This window comes from Oncorhynchus clarkii, chromosome 7, assembly GCF_045791955.1.
Source record: "Oncorhynchus clarkii lewisi isolate Uvic-CL-2024 chromosome 7, UVic_Ocla_1.0, whole genome shotgun sequence".
NCBI lineage: Eukaryota > Metazoa > Chordata > Actinopteri > Salmoniformes > Salmonidae > Oncorhynchus > Oncorhynchus clarkii.
In genome coordinates, this window is record NC_092153.1 from 27349658 (window position 1) to 27376229 (window position 26572).

At 44.0% G+C, this 26572-nt stretch overlaps 1 protein-coding gene across 1 annotated transcript; it reads right to left on the bottom strand.

The window, feature by feature from the left end:
• Window positions 1-580: 580 nt before the first annotated feature.
• Window positions 581-25745, bottom strand: LOC139413131 (insulin receptor substrate 2-like). The gene is made up of 3 exons (XM_071160215.1): window positions 22834-25745; window positions 22081-22580; window positions 581-3287 (listed from the first exon to the last, which is right to left on the bottom strand). Exons 1-3 carry the CDS (start codon window positions 25536-25538, stop codon window positions 3283-3285), a joined length of 3210 nt encoding a protein of 1069 aa, XP_071016316.1. The 5' UTR covers window positions 25539-25745; the 3' UTR covers window positions 581-3282.
• Between the last annotated feature and the right edge of the window lie 827 nt (window positions 25746-26572).

Consider the following 26572-nt stretch of genomic DNA (forward strand, 5'->3'; position numbering starts at 1 on the left):
AAGACCCTGGGTGTTGTATGAGAGAGAGAGAGAGAGATATCTCTTTAAATAAAGTGATTTATTATTGCCTGTTGCTATCCATAAATCAATACAAACAAAAGCATTACTTCACTACTTAGAATTAAATAATCTCTTTAGAGCATCACAATAAACAGTTATGAAGTATGTTCAATCTGTGCCCTCTCAGTATACTGCCCTACCAAGCAAAAAGGCACTAACTGCTCATAGCGTGGAACTGAGAAAAATTGATTTTATTAACCTTGGTTTCACATTAACTTTATGCAGTTACGGCTAACATGACCCCCATTTTCTCCAAAACACAATAGAGGCAGGATACTTGTCCACATGATTAAGCATGTATGTAATGTAGAAAAAATGACAACTCATTTTCAACTAAACAAGCAGTTAGTGCCTTTTTGCTTGGTAGGGCAGTAGAGTTCACATTTCAATCTTCTCAAGTAAGAAACAGAAGAGAAACACTACAAGTGAGAGCACGGTTGAATATATGTACACCATACATTTCCAGTAACAAAAACAGCATCAAAAGTTGGCAGAAATAAATATACAAAGGGCAAAATGGTTTCCTTAATTTATTTTTTATTTACAAATTTATCAACATTTGGTTCCAAACTAAGTTAATGTATTTCACTATTGCATATGCCATATGGGTAAATTGTTATCGACAAGGCAAAGATAACAAAATATACTGAAGGTATTTCTCTTTTTAAATATTATAGATGTATTCACAAGTTACTGTGAGGAGGTAAAAGCATACATTTTATAATCCAAAAACATCTAGTTTTGAAAAATATTTTCTTTACATTGTTTAGTAATTTCATTGCAACATGACTAAATGTATCTCTTCAAAAAAAATCGACAGCCTATTTCAGATAAACTCTTATGTACATCATCTACACAAAAAGGCCTTGGCAGAGAAAATAAACCGTAATTGTACTACATATTAAATAATACAGATTGATAAATGTCTACCCCTCCCACTTAATTTTCAATTGTCGTTTTCTACTACACCGAGTGCTCTACTACATTCAGATGTGTCTCTAGTGTATTACAATCTGAGAAATAGGTGTGACAATTGGGTAGTGTTCATTAGGGCACCAAACGTTTATAAGTCCAAGTACTCTCTGGTTGTTTCAGTCCATTTTATGCCTAATGAACAGGACCCTGGCACTAGGTACTCCTCGTGTTTACAGCAGCAGTGGCAATCCCCATGAACCAAAATCATGTGGTTCTACCCCCAAAACTATATAATTTAGATGTTCTACCATGTAATCAAGTTAGAGCTAGGGATTATGGGTAATGTATTGCATATACAGTAAATGCCTGGGATAGATGAGGTTCTTACTTCTACAGGAAGTACACAGACCAACATCTTTGCGTCCTTCCTACATGAATGTACTTTAATATGCATTGCTCATCTAACTGGAACTAGTAATAAATCCTCTTAAATTGCATCATATTATCCTCACAATATCATACACAGTTGAAGTCGGAAGTTTACATACACTTAGGTGGTCATTAAAACTAATTGTTCAACCACTCCACACATTTCTTGTTAACAAACTATAGTTTTGGCAAGTCGGTTAGGATATCTACTTTGTGCATGTGCAAGTAATTTTTCCAACAATTGTTTACAGACAGATTATTTAACTTATAACTCACTATCACAATTCCAGTGGGTCAGAAGTTTACATACACTAAATTGACTGTGCCTTTAAACAGCTTGGAAGAAATGAGAAATGTCCTCTGGTCTGATGAAACAAAAATAGAACTGTTTGGCCATAATGACCATCGCTATGTTTGGAGGAAAAAAGGGTAGTCTTGCAAGCCGAAGAACATCATCCCAACCGTGAGGCACGGGGGTGGCAGCATCATGTTGTGGGAGTGCTTTGCTGCAGGAAGGACTGGTGCACTTGACAAAATAGATGGCATCATGAGGCAGGACAATTATGTGGATATATTGAAGCAACATCTCAAGACATCAGTCAGGAAGTTAAAGCTTGGTCACAAATGGGTCTTCCAAATGGACAATGACTCCAAGCATACTTCCAAAGTTGTGGCAAAATGGCTTAAGGACAACAAAGTCAAGGTATTGGAGTGGCCATCACAAAGCCCTGACCTCAATCCTATAGAATATTTGTGGGCAGAACTGAAAAAGCGTGTGCGAGCAAGGAGGCCTACAAACCTGACTCAGTTACACCAGCTCTGTCAGGAGGAATGGGCCAAAATTCACCCAACTTATTGTGGGAAGCTTGTGGGAGGCTACCCGAAACGTTTAACCCAAGTTAAACAATTTAAAGGCAATGCTACCAAATACTAATTGAGTGTATGTAAACTTCTGACCCACTGAGAATGTGATGACAGAAATAAAAGCTTAAATAAAATCACTCTACCATTATTCTGACATTTCACATTCTTATAAAAGTGGTGATCCTAACTGACCTAAGACAGGGCATTTTTACTAGGATTAAATGTCAGGAATTGTGAAAAATGGAATTTAAATGTACGTAAACTTCCGACTTCAACTATGTCATGATAAAGCAGGCTAAAATTAAATTAGATTTAAGAAAATAGTAGAATAAATCAGATTTTCTTTGTTGTGCAGTACAAATACAACCACAGAGACAAGGCTTTGGGTTGGTCTATATGAAACATTCCAAAATAAATAGAACCTAAATATATCTATAAGTTTCTCAGTATGCGGCCTTGCTCTTTCTGAGGTAGGGATTGGATTATTTGAAACGGTTTGTTCGTGAATGTGTTACTGAAACGGTCATGGTGTCCGTTTTTTTTACACACACAGACAAACTTTGACCCATCCATACTCATGTAAGCAAATAAATAATATCTGCGTACCGTGTGTGTGTGTGAGGGGGTTTTAAGTACACATACTGTGCTTTACCAGGGTTTGCTTCACATGTCCTGGGGGTCAAACAGGCTACTCACAGTCCACGAGCCACAACCAAAAACCAGAGGGAAAATTCTAAACAAATAAACAGAGCTAGAAATATAGCCTCTAGCCACATATAGAGGCCCCCCACATACAGGAGCCTCTGCCTGCCCCCCATCTACTTTTTAGTACAGAGTCTCTGGGACAGCACCAGTGTTAGGATTGGGCGAGAGAGTTAGTCATGGCGGGGGTGTTTGTTGGGTCACGAGGCAGACTGACTTCATTTACAGCAGCAGGTTGTCTCGGCCACCCCAATGTATGACTGTCCATCTCAGAGCAAGGATGATGAGGGCTTGGATTGTCCACTGTCCTGTTCAGTCTGGGGGGGGAATGAAAGAATGAAAGAAGAGCATGTTAAGTATCATTGCATTACATAGAGCAGTAGACTGCAATTAGCTTAAATTCTTGGATTTCTTATAAATCTCTTAGATTTCCTATGATTAGTTAGTCAAGCTACCTCAAGTTAGGGTTCTTAGTTTCCATTGCTACCACAATACCACAAAAAACTCCTATAGACCACAAAACCCACGCTGGTATCCGACATTGGGAGAGAGATAGATGTAAAACAGCCTCCTGTTACCATTCATTCCATCCTCGGAGAGATAACACATTTTGAGCCTGTGTCACAACACACTCCGAATTATAGGATGTAGGATGTTAATTTGATCAGTCTTTTGTTTCTGATAATTTTCCTGCGCAGCAAACTTGCAGTGTATTCAAGGTTTAAAAAGGCTTCTAAAAGTTCGTAATTTACACTTTAAAATGTCACTCTGGGCCAAGGCCCTAACTAAGAAATCAACCCCTGCAAAACATTTCCATTAACTATAACCCACATTTCCAGCAGGATTAATCTCCTGCTGTAGTAAACTGGCTCAAATTAACAGCCTACATCTGTAGCTGTCGGGGGAAAAAAGCTAGACAACAAGAACAGCAAGTGTGCGTTGCACCTCTCTCACACACACACACACACACACACACACACACTAGAGGGAGTCCGACCGCAATTGATTTTATCGGGCCGGGCTCAAACTTGCTGAGCTGTGTTACAAAAAATGACAGCGAGTGACTGTGTGACTTGCACCCATTGTCTCGCTCTTCTCCCTGCTGGAGCGACCACCTCATAACATCAACTGTGTTTATCGCGCTGTCCGTGTTGCTGAAGCTGCAATAATAACCACAGCCATTTGTGACTGAAAAAGTCTGTTACCGAAATCCCTCATTTGTTAAGGAAAAATACTACTTATTCCCTCAACCCTTATTCTCTTTACATGACACATGTATGCATCGCATGTGAACAATAGGGCCTGGCCTATAGCATATCATAATCACATAAATAAATTCAACAAACTCCGAACGCCTTAACACGTGACAGCAAAATGGATGCAGAGGACTTGACAAACTCGAAATGGGGGAATATTTATTGGTTGCTCAGGAGATAAAGGGGAAGTCAGATGTTTGGAATAAATTTGACTAGTCGTGGAAGATCAAGAAAAATAAGGTAAGGAGCAAGTGCTGCGTGCATATTATGTGTGCCAAACAGGTACTATAATTTCTCTCACCGTTTGGAACACTAAATAAATTACAAGCATACCACAGAGTCTGTTGTTTTTTTGCAAAGCCTTCATTACAGCAAAGACTAAAACCAGTTGCATTCATTAGTGAATGCAATTTCCAAAATGCACGGTTTATTTATTGAATTGCTTATGCTAATTATTCAAGAGTCACTTTGGCATTTTATTTTAAAACTAAAAGGCTTGATTGCATTTCAAGTCATGAATGACTCGTATGCTGTGTGATGACATGAATTAATTCATGATTGATACATTACTGTAGCTTATAAGTATTGAAATATAGGCCTAAGTAAGTTACGGTATTAAGACCTAACAGGATGCACTCTTAGGCCTACAGCTACTAATGATAATGGCATTACTTATTATTATAATATGATCATCATATCAATAATAACAATAAGGAGATCAAGAAAAAGGAGGGTTATTATTATTATAGCTCAGTGGGGCGAGGCGTTTTGGACGGTATCACGCCAAGCAAGCAGCAGCAGCAGGTTTGTTGGGGCTGAGGAGGGAGGAGGGGGGTTAGGAGTACTGCAGTAGGGGGATGAAGCACCTTCACTTGTGGAGCTCCTCTATGCCATCTGGGTCTTCCAAGAATGGGACCGGCCACCGTTGATGGTAGTAGGGGCTTAGAGAGCAGAGCAGGAGAGCAGAGTGGCGCTGCAAACCTCATTACAGACGGAACGGTTGGGGCAGAGGCCCTTGTACCTCACCGCAAAGGCTCTGATATGTTGCTGTTCAGTGATTATAACCTTATAGACTGCTTATTCACATATAATACACATGCCACTATGGTGGACTTCGGCAGTTTACAATGCCGAAACTGAACTTCAGTGCAGCTAACTGAAGCAAATTTGTGAATGGTTTTGGAAGATGGTGTGCGTTTACATGAGTCTAAGGCGCACAGAGACAGAGAGACAGAGAGACAGAGAGACAGAGAGACAGAGAGACAGAGAGAGAGAGAGAGGAGAGAGATTGAGAGTGTGTATGCACACTTTCATCCCACCTCCATAACGAGCAACCTGGACACGGTGGCGGTGTCTAATCCCCAGCCACACACAGTGTATAATCTCATCTCTAACTCTAACCATGGCTGCTGCTGCTGAGGCTAAATGTAAGGGAGCACTGCCTGGCGGCGCCTGCCGCGTGGGTTATCTGGAGCCGGGAACATCCTGTCCTAGTTTAGTCACCGTGTCACAGCGTCTGCACTGTAACCGCCACCTGCTGGAAACTCTGACACAGCAGTGCGTGTGTTGGGAGGGGATGTTTGTGTGTACTACCAAACAGAGTGAGTGAGAGAGAAACATGCAAAGAGGAGGTAGCACAGAGTAAGCAACAACAAAAAAAGAACTACAAGAATAGAACACCAAAAGAGGAAAGAGAGAACAGGAAAAGAGTGGGAAAGAAAGAAAGACAAAACAAGCGAGGAAGGGTCGAACTGGCTCTAATATTCTCTTCTCTATCTCATCTACTTTTGAAAGGAAAGCAGAGCCTCATTGAGCATGCTCCCTGACTTCTGATCCCGGAGTGAGAGAGAGAGAAAGTAAGAGAGTTGGGGAGGGGAGAGTGTGTGTTTTTCATAGAAGAGGTGATCTGGTTTCAAAAGCACAAACAAAACACGTAACAGACACTAGGCCTGGCCCAGAGCGAAAATAATCTGCATCTGGCGTGCGTGATGTTCCACTATTCTACTGTATTTGCGTGTTTCTAAAACCGAAAGCAGCACTGACAAATGCTGACGATGATGATCTTTGATCACATCCGATTCAACACGCACTCTGGAGATGAACAATCGCGGCTTGGATTAACAGTCACGGATAGGATGGATATCAGAGAGCTGTGCTAGAGTTCGAGCTACTGGCTACGGCTTCATCCCCCCACCTCTCTCCCCCCCCTTCACCCTGGGTTGATGGACATTAGACTGGCCCCTGGGCTGCACCTGCAGTAGCAGAGGCAGCACATGGTGTGTAGTCATTAGTGTATAATAATGGGTAGTGCTAGCCTGCCTTGACTGGCATGCAAGGCACTGTCCAGTGCTCACCAGTGACTAATGCTAGTTCCTACGTCCCAAATGGCACCCTATTCTCTATATAGTGCACTACTTTTGGCCAGGGCCCATAGCACTGTGACAAAAAGTAGTGCATCATATAGGGTGCAATTTGGGACAGAGCCACGTGTGTTCTACATGCTCGTGGTCCATCGGTAATGAGGTAGTGGGGGTGGAAGAGGGGGCAAAGGTGGGGGTTGAGGGTAAGATAGTGGTGCACTTCCTCCCGGATGCAGAGCCATCTGCCACCACTCAAGAAGAGTTTTCCGTTTTCACCGCACGCCGCTCATAGGAGCACGCACTCCCCTCTCAAGGAGGCCCAAGTGTGTGTGTCTGCACACAAAAACACTGTGTTTACCCTCACTGCTAACAGCCATTAGGGCAAAACACCTCAAATATATATGAGAGAGCAAAAGGAGAGAGAGACACCTGATCAGATAAAAGGCTATTAGCCTCCAGAAAGAAAGAGACAGAGACGTCCCTAAACCTAGCCTCTGCCTGCCACGTCTACTAATCTCTGAACACCTTGTTCACATAGGATGAGCGCCCAGATCATGGGGATAGATGGGGTTAGCTCACGTTAGCACACTCTCAGATCATTGTGATAGGGTTTACAATAGCACACAGAGGTAAACAGAGTTGGTGCCCTGGCCTGCTGATGAGGCAGAAAATAAACACAGTGACTGTCCCTGTGACCTCTTTATTTATGCAACTGACTGTCATCTAGATAATCACACAAAATATCTATCAACAATGTCAACACCGAGTCCCAACTCCTTTGACTGATTGACAGTGACAGAGAGAGAAGAGGGAGTTTGTGAGTTCGTCTGAGGGGCACCATTTGTCCAAAAACAATCCTGTGGTGGCATTCCAGGCAGACGCACATGATGTCGGGGAGGCGCTAAATACCTGGAATGGCTGGAGCTGGGTTGGTACTTTGTACCTAGCAAAACTGCCATGTCTCGCTCACTCTCCTCCCACTCATTCATTCAATGTGTGGCTTTGAAGTTGAATGATAAACACCGTATTAGGCCTCTGACTAGAGGGAAGTCACCAAAATATGTGGCCACCTGCTCGTCGAACATCTCATTCCAAAATCATGGGCATTAATATGGAGTTGGTCCCCCCTATACTGCTAGAACAGTGTCCACTCACCTTGGAAGGCTTTCCACTAGATGTTGGAACATTGTTGCGGGGACTTCCATTCAGCCACAAGAGCATTAGTGAGGTCGGGCACTGATGTTGGGCAATTAGGCCTGGCTCGCAGTCGGCGTTCCAATTCATCCCAAAGATGTTCGATGGGGTTGAGGTCAGGGCTCTGTGCAGGCCAGTCAAGCTCTTCCACACCGATCTCGACAAACCATTTCTGTATGGACGATTGGCATTTCGACGATTGGCATTTCGCATTATTCTACTACTTCCGGCGCCGACAGAGATGGCTGCCTCGCTTCGCGTTCCTAGGAAAGTATGCAGTTTTTTTACGTGTTATTTCGTACATTGGTACCCCAGGTAATCTTAGGTTTCATTACATACAGTCGGGAAGAACTACTGAATATAAGAGCAACGTCAACTCACCATCAGTACGACCAGGAATATGACTTTCCCGAAGCGGATCCTGTGTTCTGCCTTTCACCCAGGACAACAGAATGGATCCCAGCCTGCGACCCAAAACAAATACGTCGTAAAAGAAGGAAACGAAGCGGTCTTCTGGTCAGGCTCTGGAGACGGGCACATCGCTCACCACTCCCTAGTATAATTCTCGCCAATGTCCAGTCTCTTCACAACAAGGTTGATGAAATCCGAGCAAGGATAGCATTCCAGAGGGACATCAGAGACTCTAACGTTCTTTGCTTCACGGAAACATGGCTCACTCGAGAGAAGTTAACGGATTCGGTACAGCCAGCTGGTTTCTTCACGCGTCGCGCCAACAGAAACAAGCATCTTTCTGGTAAGAAGAAGGGCGGGGGGGTATGCCTTATGATTAACGAGATGTGGTTTGATCATAACAACCTACAGGAAATCAAGTCCTTCTGTTCACCTGATTTAGAATTCCTCACAATCAAAATGTCGACCGCATTATCTACCAAGGGAATTCTCTTTGATTATAATCACAGCCGTATATATTCCCCCCCAAGCAGACACATCGATGGCTCTGAACTAACTTTATTTGACTCTATGTAAACTGGGATTTTAACAAGGCTAATCTGAAAACAAGACTCCCTAAATTGTATCAGCATATCGATTGCGCAACCAGGGCTGGTAAAACCTTGGATCATTGCTATTCTAACTTCCGCTACACATATAAGGCCCTCCCCTGCCCTCCTTTCAGAAAAGCTGACCACGACTCCATTTTGTTGCTCCCTGCCTACAGACAGAAGCTAAAAACAAGAAGCTCCCGCGCTCAGGTCTGTTCAACGCTGGTCCGACCAATCTGATTCCACGCTCCAAGACTGCTTCCATCACGTGGACTGGGATATGTTCCGCACTGCGTCCAACAACATTGACGAATTACGCTGATTCAGTGAGCGAGTTCATTAGAAAGTGCATGGAAGATGCATTCCCAAACCAGAAACCGTGGATTGATGGCAGCATTCGCGTGAAACTGAAAGCGCGAACCACTGCTTTTAACCAGGGCAAGGTGACCGGAAACATGACCGAATACAAACAGTGTAGCTATTCCCTCCGCAAGTCAATCAAACAAGCTAACCGTCAGTATAGAGACAAAGTAGAGTCACAATTAAACGGCGCAGACACAAGAGGTATGTGGCAGGGTCTACAGTCAATCACGGATTACAAAAAGAAAACCAGCCCCGTCACGGACCAGGATGTCTTGCTCCCAGGCAGACTAAATAACTTTTTTGCCCGCTTTGAGGACAATACAGTGCCACTGACATGGCCCGCAACCAAAACATGCAGACTCTCCTTCACTGCAGCCGACGTGAGTAAAACATTGAAACGTGTTAACCCTCGCAAGGCTGCAGGCCCAGACGGCATCCCTAGCCGCGCCCTCAGAGCATGTGCAGACCAGCTGGCTGGTGTGTTTACGGACATATTCAATCAAACCTTATCCCAGTCTGCTGTTCCCACATGCTTCAAGAGTGCCACCATTGTTCCTGTTCCCAAGAAAGCTAAGGTAACTGAGCTAAACGACTACCGCCCCGTAGCACTCACTTCAGTCATCATGAAGTGCTCTGAGAGACTAGTCAAGGACCATATCACCTCCACCCTACCTGACACCCTAGACCCACTCCAATTTGCTTACCGCCCAAATAGGTCCACAGACGACAGAATCGCAACCACACTGCCCTAACCGATCTGGACAAGAGGAAAACCTGTGAGAATGCTGTTCATTGACTACAGCTCAGCATTTAACACCATAGTATCCTCCAAACTCGTCATCAAGCTTGAGACCCTGGGTCTCGACCCCGCCCTGTGCAACTGGGTACTGGACTTCCTGACGGGCCACCCCCAGGTGGTGAGGGTAGGTAACAACATCTCCACCCCGCTGATCCTCAACACTGGGGCCCCACAAGGGTGCGTTCTGAGCCCTCTCCTGTACTCCCTGTTCACCCACGACTGTGTGACCATGCACGCCTCCAACTCAATCATCAAGTTTGCGGATGACAATACAGTGGTAGGCTTGACTGCCAACAACGATGAGATGGCCTACAGGAAGGGGGTGAGGGCCCTCGGAGTGTGATGTCAGGAAAATAACCTCACACTCAACGTCAACAAAACTAAGGAGATGATTGTGTACTTCAAGAAACAGCAGAAGGAGCACCCCCCTATCCACATCGATGGAACAGTAGTGGAGAGGGTAGTAAGTTAAGTTCCTCGGCGTACACATCACAGACAAACTGAATTGGTCCACCCACACAGACAGCATCATGAAGAAGGCGCAGCAGCGCCTCTTCAACCTCAGGAGGCTGAAGAAATTCGGCTGGTCACCAAAAGCACTCAAACTTCTACAGATGCACAATCGAGAGCATCCTGTCGGGCTGTATCACCGCCTGGTACGGCAACTGCTCCGCCCACAACCGTAAGGCTCTCCAGAGGGTAGTGAGGTCTGCACAACGCATCACCGGGGGCAAACTACCTGCCCTCCAGGACACCTACACCACCCGATGTCACAGGAAGGCCATAAAGATCATCAAGGACAACAACAACCCGAGCCACTGCCTGTTCACCCCGCTATCATCCAGAAGGTGAGGTCAGTACAGGTGCATCAAAGCAGGGACCGAGAGACTGAAAAACAGCTTCTATCTCAAGGCCATCAGACTGTTAAACAGCCACCACTAACATTGAGTGGCTGCTGCCAACACACTGACTCAACTCCAGCCACTTTAATAATAGGAATTGATGGAAATTGATGTAAAATATATCACTAGCCACTTTAAACAATGCTACTTATTATAATAATGTTTACATACCCTACATTATTCATCTCATATGTATATACTGTACTCGATACCATCTACTGCATCTTGCCTATGCCATTCTGTACCATCACTCATTCATATATCTTTATGTACATATTCTTTATCCCTTTACACTTGTGTGTATAAGGTAGTAGTTTTGGAATTGTTAGGTTAGATTACTCGTTGGTTATTACTGCATTGTCAGAATTAGAAGCACAAGCATTTCGCTACACTCGCATTAACATCTGCTAACCATGTGTATGTGACAAATAAATTAGATTTGATGGTGATCTTAGGCTTATGTGCGGCTACTTGGCTATGGAAACCCATTTAATGAAGTTCCCGACGAACAATTCTTGTGCCGACTTCCTTCCAGAGGCGGTTTGAAATCCGGTAGATGTGTGTTGCAACCAAGGACAGACTGTGTTTTACGCTCTACGTGCTTCTGTGAGCTTGCGTGGCCTACCACTTCGTGGCTGAACCGTTGTTACTCCTAGACATTTCAACTTCACAATAACAACGATTTTACGAACTGACATGTTGGAAAGGTGGCATTCTATGACGGTACCACGTTGAAAGTCACTGAGCTCTTCAGTAAGGCCATTCTACTGACAATGTTTGTCTATGGAGATTGCATGGCTGTGTGCTCGATTTCATACACCTATCAGCAACAGGAAAATGGCCGAATCCACTCATTTGAAGGGATGTCCACATACAAAAGTATGTACTGTTTAGTCTACCTTGAAGCACTTTGACCCCTCCAGTTCGCTATCGCGGATGGTTGTTTTGGTCCGACAGACTGTTCAGTAAACAACCGATTAGCTCAATTTGCCGCCGAGGCTGTACATCTTGTTCACAACTTTTTCCACATTGTTGTGTTACAACCTACATTTAAAATTGATTCAATTGAGATTTTGGGCCACTGGCCTATACCCAATAATGTTCAAATATAATTGTTTTTAGACATTTTTACAAATTAATAAAAACTGAAAAGCTGAAATGTCTTGAGTCAATAAGTATTCAACCTCTTACCTATTTGTGCATAAGAAGTCACATAATAAATTGCATGGACTGTGAAATAAGTGGTTAACATGATTTTTGAACGACTACCTCATCTCTGTACCCCACACTTTCAGATAATTGTAAGGCCCCTCAGTCGAAGAGTGAATTTCAAAACGTAGATTGAAACACAAAGACCAGGGAGGTTTTCCAATGCCTCCAACAACCAGTCACTACAAAGATACCAGCAACCCTCCTGACTTGCAGTAGAGGAAGAAAACCACTCAGGGATTTCACCATGGGGCCAATGGTGACTTTAAAACAGTTAGAGTTGAATATCTGTGATCGGAGAAAACTGAGGATGGCTCATACTCCACAATACTAACCTAAATGACAGGGTGAAAAGAAGGATGCCTGCACAGAATACAAATATTTAAAAACATGCATCTTAAAGTAAAAATGTGGCAAAGAAATTCACTTTATGTCCTGAATACAAAGTGTTGTATGGGGCAAACCCAACACATAACATATCCCAGAGTACCCCTCTTTATATTTTCAAGAATGATGGTGGCTCCTAGGGTTGCACATTTTGCGGAATATTCAGAGGTGGAAACTTTCCGTGGGGATATATGGGAATTAATAGGAATATATTGCAAATGAACATTAATAAAATAGAAATGTATATGTTTTTTAGGCATTGGATATATTTACCATATCATATGGAGACAGAAACATAAACCTTTTACCTTATCATAAGTAGACATAATTGCCAATTATTGATCCATCGCATCTCCCAAAAACATTTTCAACATACATCTGTAAAATGCATTGTCTCCCTCAATCCGTGCAATGGCTACTGCTATAGGTTTCAGGCTGATTACCACTCTCTACCAAAATACATAATCCAGGAGGATCCTCTTGATGGGAATGTCCATATCAGCGGACTGATATGGCCATTTCTTGGAGAGGCTCCTTCACCTTCAGGAGACTGTCAAACATGACGACAACACCACCCCAACAGGTGTTGCTGGGCAGCTTCAATGTGGTGCTCGTATTCATCTCACTTTGCTTGGTGAGGTAGATTGCTGCAATAACTTGACGATCTTTCACATACCTAACCCTTTCCTTGGCTCTCTTGTAGAGTGTATCCATTGTTTTCGGTGCCATGATTTCCTTGAGGAGCAGATTCAATGAATGAGCAGCACAGCCAATGGGTGTGATGTGAGTTATTTCCTGCCAAAAGTGATTCCAACATGTATTTACTCAGGGGTGTAAATAGCTAAGTAAATTAGATATTTCTGTATTAAATTTTTTTCAATAAATAATAAAAAATAAAAAATAAATCTAAAAACATGTTGTTTTCCCTTTGTTATTATGGCAGTATTACTTATGGCTAGGATGCAGGGAATGAGCTCGGGCCGATTCTGGCGTGAGTTATCTGGCCCAAATGTATTAATTGGGGCTTTGGACGACTGGGGCTACTCTCTGGTAGATGATTACACGGGCTGCTTTATAGAATTAACATTTCGTTATATGTTTTTCCATATTTTTTTCATTGTTTCTGTGATCAAAAACATACAATTAACATTTAAATGTAATTCTTTAAGAGTCCTGTGTAGTATTTAACTGCGTTACTACAAAAAAAAAAATCATAATAAAAAAAAAAATAAATAAATAAAAATATATATAAAAAAATATATATAAAAAAAAATATTCGGGTAATTTTGGATACAGTTATTTAAATTTGCACCGGGCCGCTTCTGGGGGGGGGGGGGGGGGGGGGGGATTCTGGTAAGATACTGGCAAAGGCGTCTGAATTCCGGTAGACGGAAACGGCCCGATGTACTTGGGCCGATTCTGGGCAGTCATCCATTTTGATAGAGGGCAGAGTCCGACATCGGGCTGATTTAATCAGTTCTGGCCCCCCGTAAGAGTGGCAGATTCCTCATTGCTAGCTGGTGTCTGTCTCGCCGACATTTGCAACATTGTTTCAATATTAAAATTCAACCTCCAACTGTCCCATAGTAATGAACGTTTCAGAAGTTGGGACAAGACAGGCAGGCAGTGATCTTCAGCCAGTCGAAATCATGAATTAGCTGGCATAATTTTGGGTGATATATACAAACATGTCACTTGAAAAAAGGTCAAACAAAACAAAGTGCAGCTAGTTTGCGGTCTTTTCCAGCTTCAGTTTGAAGTGATTGTGTAAGCTGTGTTGTTGGCTAGCTCTGAACAACAGTGTCCTGACGAGAGAGCACATTTTGTATGCAAGGCAAAATTGTGCCTCATTGGCTCATTGTTATGGATGTATCCAAATAAATGTCACTACAAAACAGCTTAAAACTTCTTATGGCTTGGGGGCAGTATTTCGATGAGAAGCGTGCCCAAAGTAAACTGCCTGTTACTCAGGCACAGAAGCTAGGATATGCATATAATTGGTAGATTTGGATATAAAACACTCTAAAGTTTGCAAAAACTTTTAAATAATGTCTGAGTATAAGAGAACTGATATGGCAGGCAAAAACCTGAGGAAAATCCATCCAGGGAGTGGGATTTTTTTTATGTGGGTATTTTCAATTGAATGCCTATACAGTGCCTTCCGAAAGTATTCGGCCCCCTTGAACTTTGCGACCTTTTGCCACATTTCAGGCTTCAAACATAAAGATATAAAACTGTATTTTTTTGTGAAGAATCAACAACAAGTGGGACACAATCATGAAGTGGAACGACATTTATTGGATATTTCAAACTTTTTTAACAAATCAAAAACTGAAAAATTAGGCGTGCCAAAAATTATTCAGCCCCTTTACTTTCAGTGCAGCAAACTCTCTCCAGAAGTTCAGTGAGGATCTCTGAATGATCCAATGTTGACCTAAATGAGTAATGATGATAAATACAATCCACCTGTGTGTAATCAAGTCTCCGTATAAATGCACCTGCACTGTGATAGTCTCAGAGGTCCGTTAAAAGTGCAGAGAGCATCATGAGGAACAAGGAACACACCAGGCAGGTCCGAGATACTGTTGTGAAGAAGTTTAAAGCCGGATTTGGATACAAAAAGATTTCCCAAGCTTTAAACATCCCAAGGAGCACTGTGCAAGCGATAATATTGAAATGGAAGGAGTATCAGACCACTGCAAATCTACCAAGACCTGGCCGTCCCTCTAAACTTTCAGCTCATACAAGGAGAAGACTGATCAGAGATGCAGCCAAGAGGCCCATGATCACTCTGGATGAACTGCAGAGATCTACAGCTGAGGTGGGAGACTCTGTCCATAGGACAACAGTCGTAAATTGCACAAATCTGGCCTTTATGGAAGAGTGGCAAGAAGAAAGCCATTTCTTAAAGATATCCATAAACAGTGTCGTTTAAAGTTTGCCACAAGCCACCTGGGAGACACACCAAACATGTGGAAGAAGGTGCTCTGGTCAGATGAAACCAAAATTGAACTTTTTGGCAACAATGCAAAACGTTATGTTTGGCGTAAAAACAACACAGCTGAACACACCATCCCCACTGTCAAACATGGTGGTGGCAGCATCATGGTTTGGGCCTGCTTTTCTTCAGCAGGGACAGGGAAGATGGAAGATGAGGGAAGATGAGGGAAGATGGAAGAGGGAAGATGGATGGAGCCAAATACAGGACCATTCTGGAAGAAAACCTGATGGAGTCTGCAAAAGACCTGAGACTGGGATGGAGATTTGTCTTCCAACAAGACAATGATCCAAAACATAAAACAAAATCTACAATGGAATGGTTCAAAAATAAACATATCCAGGTGTTAGAATGGCCAAGTCAAAGTCCAGACCTGAATCCAATCGAGAATCTGTGGAAAGAACTGAACTGCTGTTCACAAATGCTCTCCATCCAACCTCACTGAGCTCGAGCTGTTTTGCAAGGAGGAATGGGAAAAAATTTCAGTCTCTCGATGTGCAAAACTGATAGACATACCCCAAGCGACTTACAGCTGTAATCGCAGCAAAAGGTGGCGCTACAAAGTCTTAACTTAAGGGGGCTGAATAATTTTGCACGCCCAATTTTTCAGTTTTTGATTTGTTAAAAAAGTTTGAAATATCCAATAAATGTCGTTCCACTTCATGATTGTGTCCCACTTGTTGTTGATTCTTCACACAAAAAATACAGTTTTATATCTTTATGTTTGAAGCCTGAAATGTGGCAAAAGGTCGCAAAGTTCAAGGGGGCCGAATACTTTCGCAAGGCACTGTAATACAGTATCTAGTGGGTTAGGACCCAGATTGCAGTTCCTATGGCTTCCACTAGACGTCAACAGTCTTTAGACATTGCTTCAGGCTTGTTTTCTGAAAAATGAAGAAGAATGAAACCTTTTTGTCAGTGGACTGAGGAAGAATGCAGAGCTGGTTTGTGCGCGTGACCGATTGCGCACCCTTCGTTGTTTTTCCTTTCTATTGAATACGCTATTGTCCGGTTCAAATATAGCGATTATTTAGACAATTGACAACCTGAGGATTAATTATATACATTGTTTGACTTGTTTCGACGAACTTTACCGGTACTATTAGGATGTATTCGTCTGCATGTTTTGACCACCTTGGAGCCAGTTGATTACTGAACAAAACGCGCCAACAAAACTGAGTTTTTGGGATATAAAGAGGGACTTTATCGAACATTTGTGTAGCTGGGACTCGTGACTGCAACCATATGAATATCTTCAAATGTTATTAATTTCATCGCTATTTCTGACTTTTGTAATTCCTTTACTTAATCGCTCTGCAATTTCACCGGATGTTGTCGAGGTGGGTCGCTAGCGGAACACCTGCACAAGAAAGGTTAAACAAATGCAAACGTTGCTACTTTGCTGTTATTCTGGCTGCACTTTTTGATGTGACTGCAAGTAAGTCGCAGTAGGCTAGCTAGCAAGCGATAAGAACGTTGCCAGCCAGTATGGCAATGGAACATTTAGAACAAACATCTGGGTCGCATCCATAGATACAGAACAAAAAGACTGAATGTTTGGAAACCAAACCGATAGAACGAACGACCAACCGGCTTGGCTAGGACTATGTCTTGTGGAAGGATGAAATAGTATGAATACATTTTTATTTTTTTAAATGTCAATGTTGGTAACCCGTTGTATAAAAGTGATAATGCTCTCGAAGCCGGTGTTTGGAGGTTATATTGGCACGGTTTGCCTAACAACATCTGTGCCAATATATCCTCCAAACATCTGCTTCGAGGGCATTATCACTTCAATAAAATCAGAGCTAATAGGTTTGACACAGGTAACCATGACAACAATTACATCACCTGCCAACAACAACAGCAACCACCTCTGTCATTTGTACTATGTCCATGCAAGTCCACATGTACGTTTTGATGTTTTTTTTTGCCCCATCCCAGGGCCTCATTGGAAAATAAAAAGGTTGCAAATCCCCCCAGTTCAGGCCCCTCACTGGGCCAATAGGGAACAAAAACCCAAGTGTTCAGTTGACCCATCCCTCCCAGCAGCCTTTGCAACATAGACAGGAACTCTGAGCGTGACACTGTCATTACCTGGAGTCTAGTAAACAACGAGCTCACTTGTTTTTCTGACCTGCGGAACGACTAGCCAAACTCATGAAAGACATTGGCACGGATGCCACATCCAAGGGACGCGTAACATGGATGAGGCCTCACACACAGAGAAACAGTCTCTCTCTCTCTCTCTCTCTCACACACACACACACATTGTGTTTGAGAAAAGTACACACACTAATTGTGTTTGACAAAAGTACAAGGAGAGGGCAACTAAAAAACCCTCACCTGTCAACAAGTCTCCTACACCTCAATGTTTACAAGGTACAATGAGTGAATGACTGCCAAAACACTGACTCTTTGTGCCTTGCCCCTGAGACTGGAACATTGGTTTGTTTATAGCTGCCACAGGGACTATTCTGGGCCAGAATACTGACCCCAATGACACCAGGACTGTGAGATGGACTTGTGATATGCCTTGGATGATTTAGTGATGGTTGCTTGGGGCTGCAAAACATTTTATTGCTGGCCTGCCTTTCTGACTGAGGCATGGAAGGAACAGGCAGTGTATAAGGAGCTGCCAAGGGCTGACATGTCATAAAAACACTGACAAGATGATCTAGCTTGGTTAGGACGGATCCCTACTTTGAGTACAGCATTCTCACAGCACTTTCCTAAACAGATCTCTGAAGGATTTGCATACGAGCTCTGCAGATAAGTATTTATGAATGAATAACGTGAAAAGTGTTATTATAGTAGTACAGTACCAGTCAAAAAGTTTGGACACCTACTCATTCAAGGGTTTGCCTTTATTTGTACTATTTTCTACATTGTGGAATATTAGTGAAGACATCAAAACTATAAAATAACACACGGAATGATGTAGTAACCAAAAAAAGTGTAAAACAAATCAAAATATATTTTATATATTTGAGATTCTTCAAAATAGCCACTCTTGGCCTTGATGACAACTTTTTGCACACTCTTGGCATTCTCTCAACCAGTTTTGTTAAAAGTTCATTTGTGGGATTTCTTTCCTTCTTAACATGTTTGAGCCAATCAGTTGTGTTTTGACAAGGTAGGGGTGGGATACAGAAGATAGCCCTACTTGGTAAAAGACCAAGTCCATATTATGGCAAGAACAGCTCAAATAAGCAAAGAGAAATGACAGTCCATCATTATGTTAAGACATGAAGGTCAGTCAATATGGAACATTTCAAGAACTTTGAAAGTTTATTCAAGTGCAGTCGCAAAAAACATCAAGCGCTATGATGAAACGGTCTCTCATGAGGACCGCTACAGGAAAGGACGACCCATAGTTACCTCTGCAGCAGAGGATAAGTTTATTAGAGTTAACTGCACTGCAGATTGCATCCCAAAATAAATGCTTCACAGAGTTCAAGTAACAGACACATCTCAACATCAACTACTCAAAGGAGACTGTGAATCAGGCCTTCATGGTCAAATTGCTGCAAATAAACCACTACTAAAGGACACCAGTAAGAAGAAGAGACTTGTTTGGGTCAAGAAACACGAGCAATGGACATTAGACCGGTGGAAGTCTGTCATTTGGTCTGATTTTTGGGACCAAAAATGTGTCTTTGTGAGACGCAGAGTAGGTCAACGGATGATCTCCGCATGTGTGGTTCCTACCATGGAGCATGGAGGAGGTGGATTGATGGTGTGTTGGTACTTTGCTGGTGACACGGTCTGTGATTCATTTAGAATTCAAGGCACACAACCAACATGGCTACCACAGCATTCTGCAGCGATACACCATCCCATCTGGTTTGCGCTTAGTGGGACTATCATTTGTTTTTCAACAGGACAATGACCCAACATACATCCAGGCTGTGTAAGTGTTATATGACCAATAAGGAGAGTGATGGAGTGCTGCATAAGATGACTTGGCCTCCAAGATCACCCGACCTGAACCCAATTGAGATCGTTTGGGATGAGTTGGACTGCAGAGTGAAGGAAAAGCAGCCAACAAGTGCTCAGCATATGTGCAAATTACTTGAAGACTGTAGGCAAAGCAGGTGTAGCTGGTTGAGAGAATGCCAAGAGTGTGCAAAGCTCTCAAAGGCAAAGAGTGGCTACTTTGAAGAATCGAAAGAATCTGGTTACTATAGGATTCCGTGTGTTTTTTTCCCCATAGTTTTGCTGTCTTCACTATTATTCTACAATGTAGAAAATAGTTTTAAAAAATGAATGAGTAGGTGTGTCCAAACTTTTGACTGGTTCTGTATATTAACAGTCATTATAAACCGTGTAGTTTGGGATGCTAATTGGCTGAAAGCCGTTGTATATCAGACATTAAAAACTGGGTTGTTCGATCCCTGAATGATGATTGGCTGACAGCCGTGATATACCACAGGTATGACAAAACATACACTTTTACTGCTCTAATTACGTTGGTAACCAGTTTATACTAGCAATAAGGCACCTCAGGGGTTTGTGGTGTATGGCCAATATACCACGACTAAGGGCTGTATCCTGGCACTACGGCTGCGTTGTGCATAAGAACAGCCCTTAGCCGTGATATATTGGCCATGTACTACACCCACCCCGGGCCTTATTGCTTATGTATAGTAGATGTTTTTTAGCAAACACTTTAAAAACAAATAAGGTGATTTGTCTTGGGTGGTATCATACTGACCTTGTGCCATACAAGGACATCCGGTAATACCGCACTGAACACAAGGGGCACTGTTTTCAAACCCTATTATACTCTAATGCTTAGGTTAGCAATGCTAACAAGTACATGTAAAATCCGATTGAGAATGCTAACGAGCGCATTGCGAACATTTTGTACAGTTTCTGATCTAAACAAGTATAAAAGCAACTCAAAAATTTTACTCAGTTTGCTACACGTACAAAACAAATATTAGCCAACAAGGCTCTTGATCCAAGACGGGATTCTCTGCCGTTACCAAGCAAATGCTTGATTTTGGAAGAAGCTAACCACTCAGCCAAATAGCTAACTAGCTACTAAATTAGCAAACCAAATGCACAACTGCAGAGCATTTAGCAGATTTTAGACAGTCAACAGTTCTAAGATATCTAGATAGCAAACATTTAGTTGTGAATTCCATACTGTAACTAGATCAACTGGCGCATGCGGCAAAACAGTGAGTGACTTACAAGGCTCCAGTCTCATTGTTATGTGCTTGTAAACAAGCACCACGTGACTGGGGACTACCATAAACTTCATAATAATGTAGTTTATGTAGCTTATGAAATTAAGAACGCAATGTTCTTTATCTCCTAACGTATTGCACAAGTTGACTGCAGGTATTTACATAATAATTATCTACAAATATTCAAATTGATGAAAAAATGTATAAGAAATCTTTTAAACAGTATTGATGGTATTGAAAAACCATCCTATGGCTATTTGCAAATACCCCATATATGGTATACCGCCCAAGCCTAAAGGTGATGCCATTGCGCAATGTGTTAAACATGTAATGCATTGATAATTGCTATAAACATGCTTGTCGATAGGAGACCAATGTAAGTTTAATGTAAACAAACCAAGATTCAGCCATTACATCTATGTTAATCTATATTGACATTATTTCGACCCTTCGTTCTTCACTGTCCATGTTCATGCATACACTCCGCCTGCACACTGTGTGTAATTTCAGTGTGTAATTCTATCAACCATATTCGTTCGTGTGCCTTCCCTAATATAATTAGTATGACACGGTGAATAAACTTGTTTTATAAGATGGCTGGTGTCCAAAATCAATTTTGCTGTAATTTATATTTGGAAAAGGACGTGCATAAAGCCAACGATGCAACATTATGTCCTGCAGTGTCATGGTGCCTACGTACCCACCCACCACTTGTTTACTTCAGTGTTTCAAAAGTCAGACATTCGTCACGCTGCGGATCCGTTTTGAATTCATGTGCCACCTACGCATCTTTGGTGGTAAACAGAACAATCTAATTTTGTGCAGTCGAAAGCCAAGGGCGCCACAGCAAATAATCTCAACGTGTCCATTTCAAAATGTGTTTTTCCCCTCATGTGTTTTTCATTATCTCGTCTATTGCAATACACATGGCAGAATAGCAAGCTGAAAAGTAGTAGGAGGGGGGATATGCTGTACGAACTGAAATAACATTCATTTTTAACTCATTGCCAGTCCTTCATTCAGGTTTTCCTCTCATGCAATATAAATGCCAGTTCTCCTCTTATCGTTGTTGACAGTGACAGCACCCTCCAGTATAAATGAGTGAAGCCATAAACTAAAAAATGTCCACGATCACCATAGAGCTGGACACATTTTTCACCCCAAACATAGAATCAAAGTATAGTCTCTAAGGCAGCCAGTCAACAAACATGTAAATAAATGTTCTCCCAGGTCTAAAAATGTGTTGATTTAAGTATCATGTTTTCTTCCCATAAAGTTTGGACAAAGTTGTTTTCAGCACCATTGCCATAAGTATATGACCACTGCAGACCTCTAACCCTACGTTTACAAACTCTGGCCAGCCATGAAATGGGCAGCTAAAGCCAGCCAGCTACTACACACACACACACACACACACACACACACACACACACACACACTCACCTTTAACAGAGGTGACCGCCTCCTTGAACCCCAAACAGACGTACGGCGCGACACGTAATCCATGGAGGGCTCCCTTGCAGCTGCTGGCCGGCTTAAAGCTGACCGTGGTCAGGTCTTCGCAACAAGGTCCCTCCAGGTCCCTGTCCTCCATCAGGTTCAGGGCAATATAGTTCAGTCCATTCTGGAAGCCCCCAGAGATCTCTCTACTCATGGGGCTGCCACACTCCTCGTCGGAGCTCTCGCTGCTCCGTACCGACAGGTTCTCCACCGAGCTGTGGTGTTTGGCGTCCCCATGGGCGAACGAGGGGAACACGGGGGTGACGGTAGCCGTAGAGGAGAAGGTTTCAGAGCTGTGCCGCCTGCGCCCATGGGGGTCGGCCCGGATCACCTTGGCGGCCCTGTCAGGATCCACGGGGGTGGCCGCGCCAAGGAGGAACACCCCCATGCCCCCCGGGAGGCCCTGCTCACCCAGGGATAGCCTCTTCTCTCTGGCACTGGGGCTGAAGATAATAAACAGAGTTAATATGTATTACAATACATGGTATATTACCAAACATCCATAGATAGATGTGATACAGAAAAGATTTTATCCTTATCATGAACTCAAATCCACTTGAACTCAATCCACCTACAAAAACCACATAAAGTGCCTGATGTGCCAGGAGAATCTATTAATCTATAACTAGCCAAATAACGTTGCTGAATAACATTATTACAACTTACATTATGGCTAGAGTACTGAGTGTACTGTACCTTGCTGAGGTCTGAGGGACGAACTGGGGAGGCATGTTGGTCATTCCAAGTCCAAATGTCATCTCGGTGTACTCATCCTTGCCTCTCTGGGGGCACTTGGAATCCCTCTTCGATCTGAGACGGTACACCCCCTCCCCATCCAGACAAGGGCACAGGGATGACTCAGGGACTGTGTCCAACCGTCCGGCAGGGGTGTCTCCGGTCTTGGGTGAGTGTGAGACGACGTGGTGCAGGTTCATGTAGTCGGAGAGAGGGGACCTCGGCTGGCCGCCGCTGGAGCCCAGAGACGACTCCTGGCTCTCATTGGATGCTGACGGCGGGGAGTACTTGGTGCCCTCACTGAAGTCTATGTTGATATACTCGCCCGGGCTCCTGGGTTCCCTGGGCAAGAGGTGCTCGTTCATGCTGGGTAGGATCCTACAGCTGTCCAGAGATAGCCGGTTAGGTCGCCCCATTCTCCCCCGGTGGGATGTCAGGCTCTCAGTCCCCCGGCTCTGTCTGATGTGCGAGGGCACCGAGGAGTTGGGCGGGGCCGGATTGGTCATCACTGAGTAGTAGTCGTCTGACTCCCTACCTAGCGACTGATGGCCTTGCGGGCTCATCAGGACGTACTGGTCACCAGTGTCCCCCGCCTCCTTGGAAGCCTGGTGGAGTTTGATGGGGCGTGGCAGGGAGTCTGTGGAGTAGATGGGTGTGATGGAAGGCTCACGACCCGGAAGCTGGTCTAGGAAGTAGTCCGGGGGGGTCTGCGAGGTGGTGTAAGCGGTGTTGCGAGGGGACATGTTCATGTAGGTCGAGCGGCTGTCTGGGCTTTCAACGGAAGACTTGGAGCCGCACCACATCCTCATGTAGCCACTGTCCTCCAAGGAGCCTCCGCTGCTGGGTGAGTTGGTCTGGTCGCCGGCCTCGTACTGGTGGTTTTGGGCCAAGGGGTTAATGATCTGCTTGGGAGCCGAGACACACATGGGGCTCATGGGCATGTAAGCATCTGCCTTGCTGTTGTTGCCCCTGGGCGGTGATGCCACGCCCGCCATCATAGGCATATAGCCATCATCCCCTACTTGGTTAACTTTGGATTTGGGGTAGGACACCTTTGGGGAGGCGGAGATGGAGCTGCGCCCGGAGTGGTGCCCGCTGTTGGTGTGGTGGGCAGCCCGCATTAGGGTGTACTCATCCAACGAGGCAGAGGACAGCTGGGCGGGCACCCGCTGATGGCGTGGTGTGGTGAGGGAGTATGTTCTCTTCCTGTACGCCTTCTCCAATGTCAAGTCCTCTTCCTGGCACACCTGCCGTTGGTCATTGGTCCTGTCCATAATCATGTAGCCACACAGATCGTTGGCCTCCCGGGAGGGAGGAGTGCTGGAGAGGGAGTCGTGGGTGTCACTCCTAGTGATGGGCAGGAGAATAGAGGTGTCGCCTGGGCTGGAGCTGTGCTCATTGCATAGCATGAAGCTTGCGTCGCTGAGGGAGCCTGAGATAGAGGCGCTGCAGCTGAAGGGGCGGTGGACCGCATCAGGGGTGGGGAGGGTCCCACTCATGGGGGAGAGGCAGATGGAACTGCAGACTGAGGGAGGGGAGTTGGAGACAGGCATGGAGCGGCTGTGCTGGAGGCTGGACTCCAGTATCCGGCAGGTGAGGCCAGTGGAGAGCGTATTGGACCTGCTCAGAGGGTTCCGGTTGGAGAGGGGACTGGTGGGTCTCCCGCTCATAGATATTGACATAGACACTGGCCTGACCATGCTGTCATCCCCCTCACTAGCTGTCCTTATTCGACAGGATGTGAACTTGCTCATTGGGGATGTGGCCACTATGCTGTTTGTTCTCGACCTCCTCACCAACCCTGTCTGACTTGGAGGCAGATTGTTCAAGTTGCGTCTTGTGGGCACGGAAATGGGGTTGGTGCTAGCCGACTGACTCTTGCTGCGTGGTCTTGATTCTGACAGCTCTTTCATGGCTTTCATCGCCTCCAGGATGGTCTCGTGGATGTTTTGCGCAACTACCGAGTCATCCGCCTGCATCCAGAGCTCACCAGGGCCAGTGACAGCCGACCTACCAACCTCGATGAAGAAAAAGCTGTCGGAGTGGCCACATCTCCGGATATTCATGAGCTGTAAACTGACAGCTGCAACCTCCGAGTTCAGTTTCACAAAGCTGATAGTCCGACTGGATAAACACAGCCTAAACACCCCTGTCAAATGTTTTGTTTGACCCAGTCCTCTGGATTTCAAATTCACTTGCCATACCTCCTTGCAAAAGGCAGTGGCCGGCGTGATCATACTGTAATTCGCCTCCTCAAAACAGAAAAGAGAGGTGGAATTAGACGCGGGGCTGTCATAGACTTTCCCCTCTTCGACCAAATCCGACAACACTCGAAACCAGCTCTCCTGCTCCTGCTCGTTTTCGGCTGCCACTGCAAAGTATTCGTCCTTGGTGTAAAAGGCGATGAGGTGTTTGTGCTTGGAGTCCGCTCGCTTGTTTATGCAAAGACAGGAGTCCAGCAGTATCACCCTTTTAGCAGCCGACTTGTTTTTCCACTTCTTCTCGCTCTCGTAGTATTCCAGGCGGGCAGGAAAGCTCTCGCTGGGTTCTCTCAACACGAAAAAACGTCTGTGTCCATGCTTCTGTTTCTTTAGATATCCACATTTCTTAATGTTATTGGTCACATTAGACAACAAGTGTCCTCCATTCGTTTGAGGACTCGCCATTCTGATGCGCACGCTTCACTTACTTTTAGATAAGTTGTTTTGTGCTATTTTCCAAAGCACCGAAAAATCCGCTTTACTTATTCCATTACCCGACACCGGTATTCCCGTCCGCTATCTGCAACAGTTAAGCACCAAATAACACCACAGTGACTGCGCTGAGAGAGAAAACAACATGTGACGCTCTTACATCCAGTTTTGGCTTGCAGTAAAAAAGAGAAGAAAACTACAGTCATAAAAGGCGGCGCAACCTTGAAGAGGCGTGCCTGTCAATCTAGACAATTCTTCCCAGCTCATTGGACTCATTGGTGGAACGAACGAACAGCTAGAAAACGGGACCCGACGCACAGCAGCCTTATCCCTCCCTCTCGTTCTTTTAAGCCCGCCTCCTATATTGCCAGTTTTTTATTTCCATATACAGTACAGCAGAGATCACTGTAGCGTAGGCTAAATGTATCAAAATAGCAAATTAACGCCTCCTTCCGCTACATTGTAACGATGTAATAACTGATTAAGTGTCCAAATGCAGGCATTCTACATAGCAGAAATAGGCTCGGTGTTGCCTCTTGCATTGAACTATGATTTTTTTGGGCAGAGACGCGCATAGCCTTCAGCATCGGCGCATAATATAAATTTTACATTTGTTTTCGTTTTTTGCTGTGGAAATGCAATAGCCTACCCTTTATATTGTGGAAAACTGTGGATGTTTATTCTTAATCAAATGCACAATATGTAGCTGAGCACCATTCGTATTGTTGTGAGCCTGTAGTGCAGAGCACGTTAAACTGTAAAATTATAAACACCCTCATGTTATGGTGCGCCCCACTTGTTAAATAACCGTGCGCTGTGATATATTTTGCGCGCTTGGGTATCAATGTCCAGCAGTGCGCTGCGTATTCGACCTCTATATGCGTTCTACTTTCCACGTATGGTTCATCAACAAGCCTGCAATTTACACAATTTGATCTCGCAGATGGACCTGTGATAATTGTGTTTTAATGCACAAATATCTAATGCATATAGATAGTTTTTCAACA

Excerpts from the sequence above, each read along its gene's own strand:
- LOC139413131 (XM_071160215.1), bottom strand. The coding sequence starts at position 25,538 with ATGGCGAGTCCTCAAACGAATGGAGGACACTTGTTGTCTAATGTGACC. Across the intron at positions 22,581-22,833 it reads GTCCCTCAGACCTCAGCAAG|CCCCAGTGCCAGAGAGAAGA; the intron begins GTACAGTACACT and ends TATTATCTTCAG.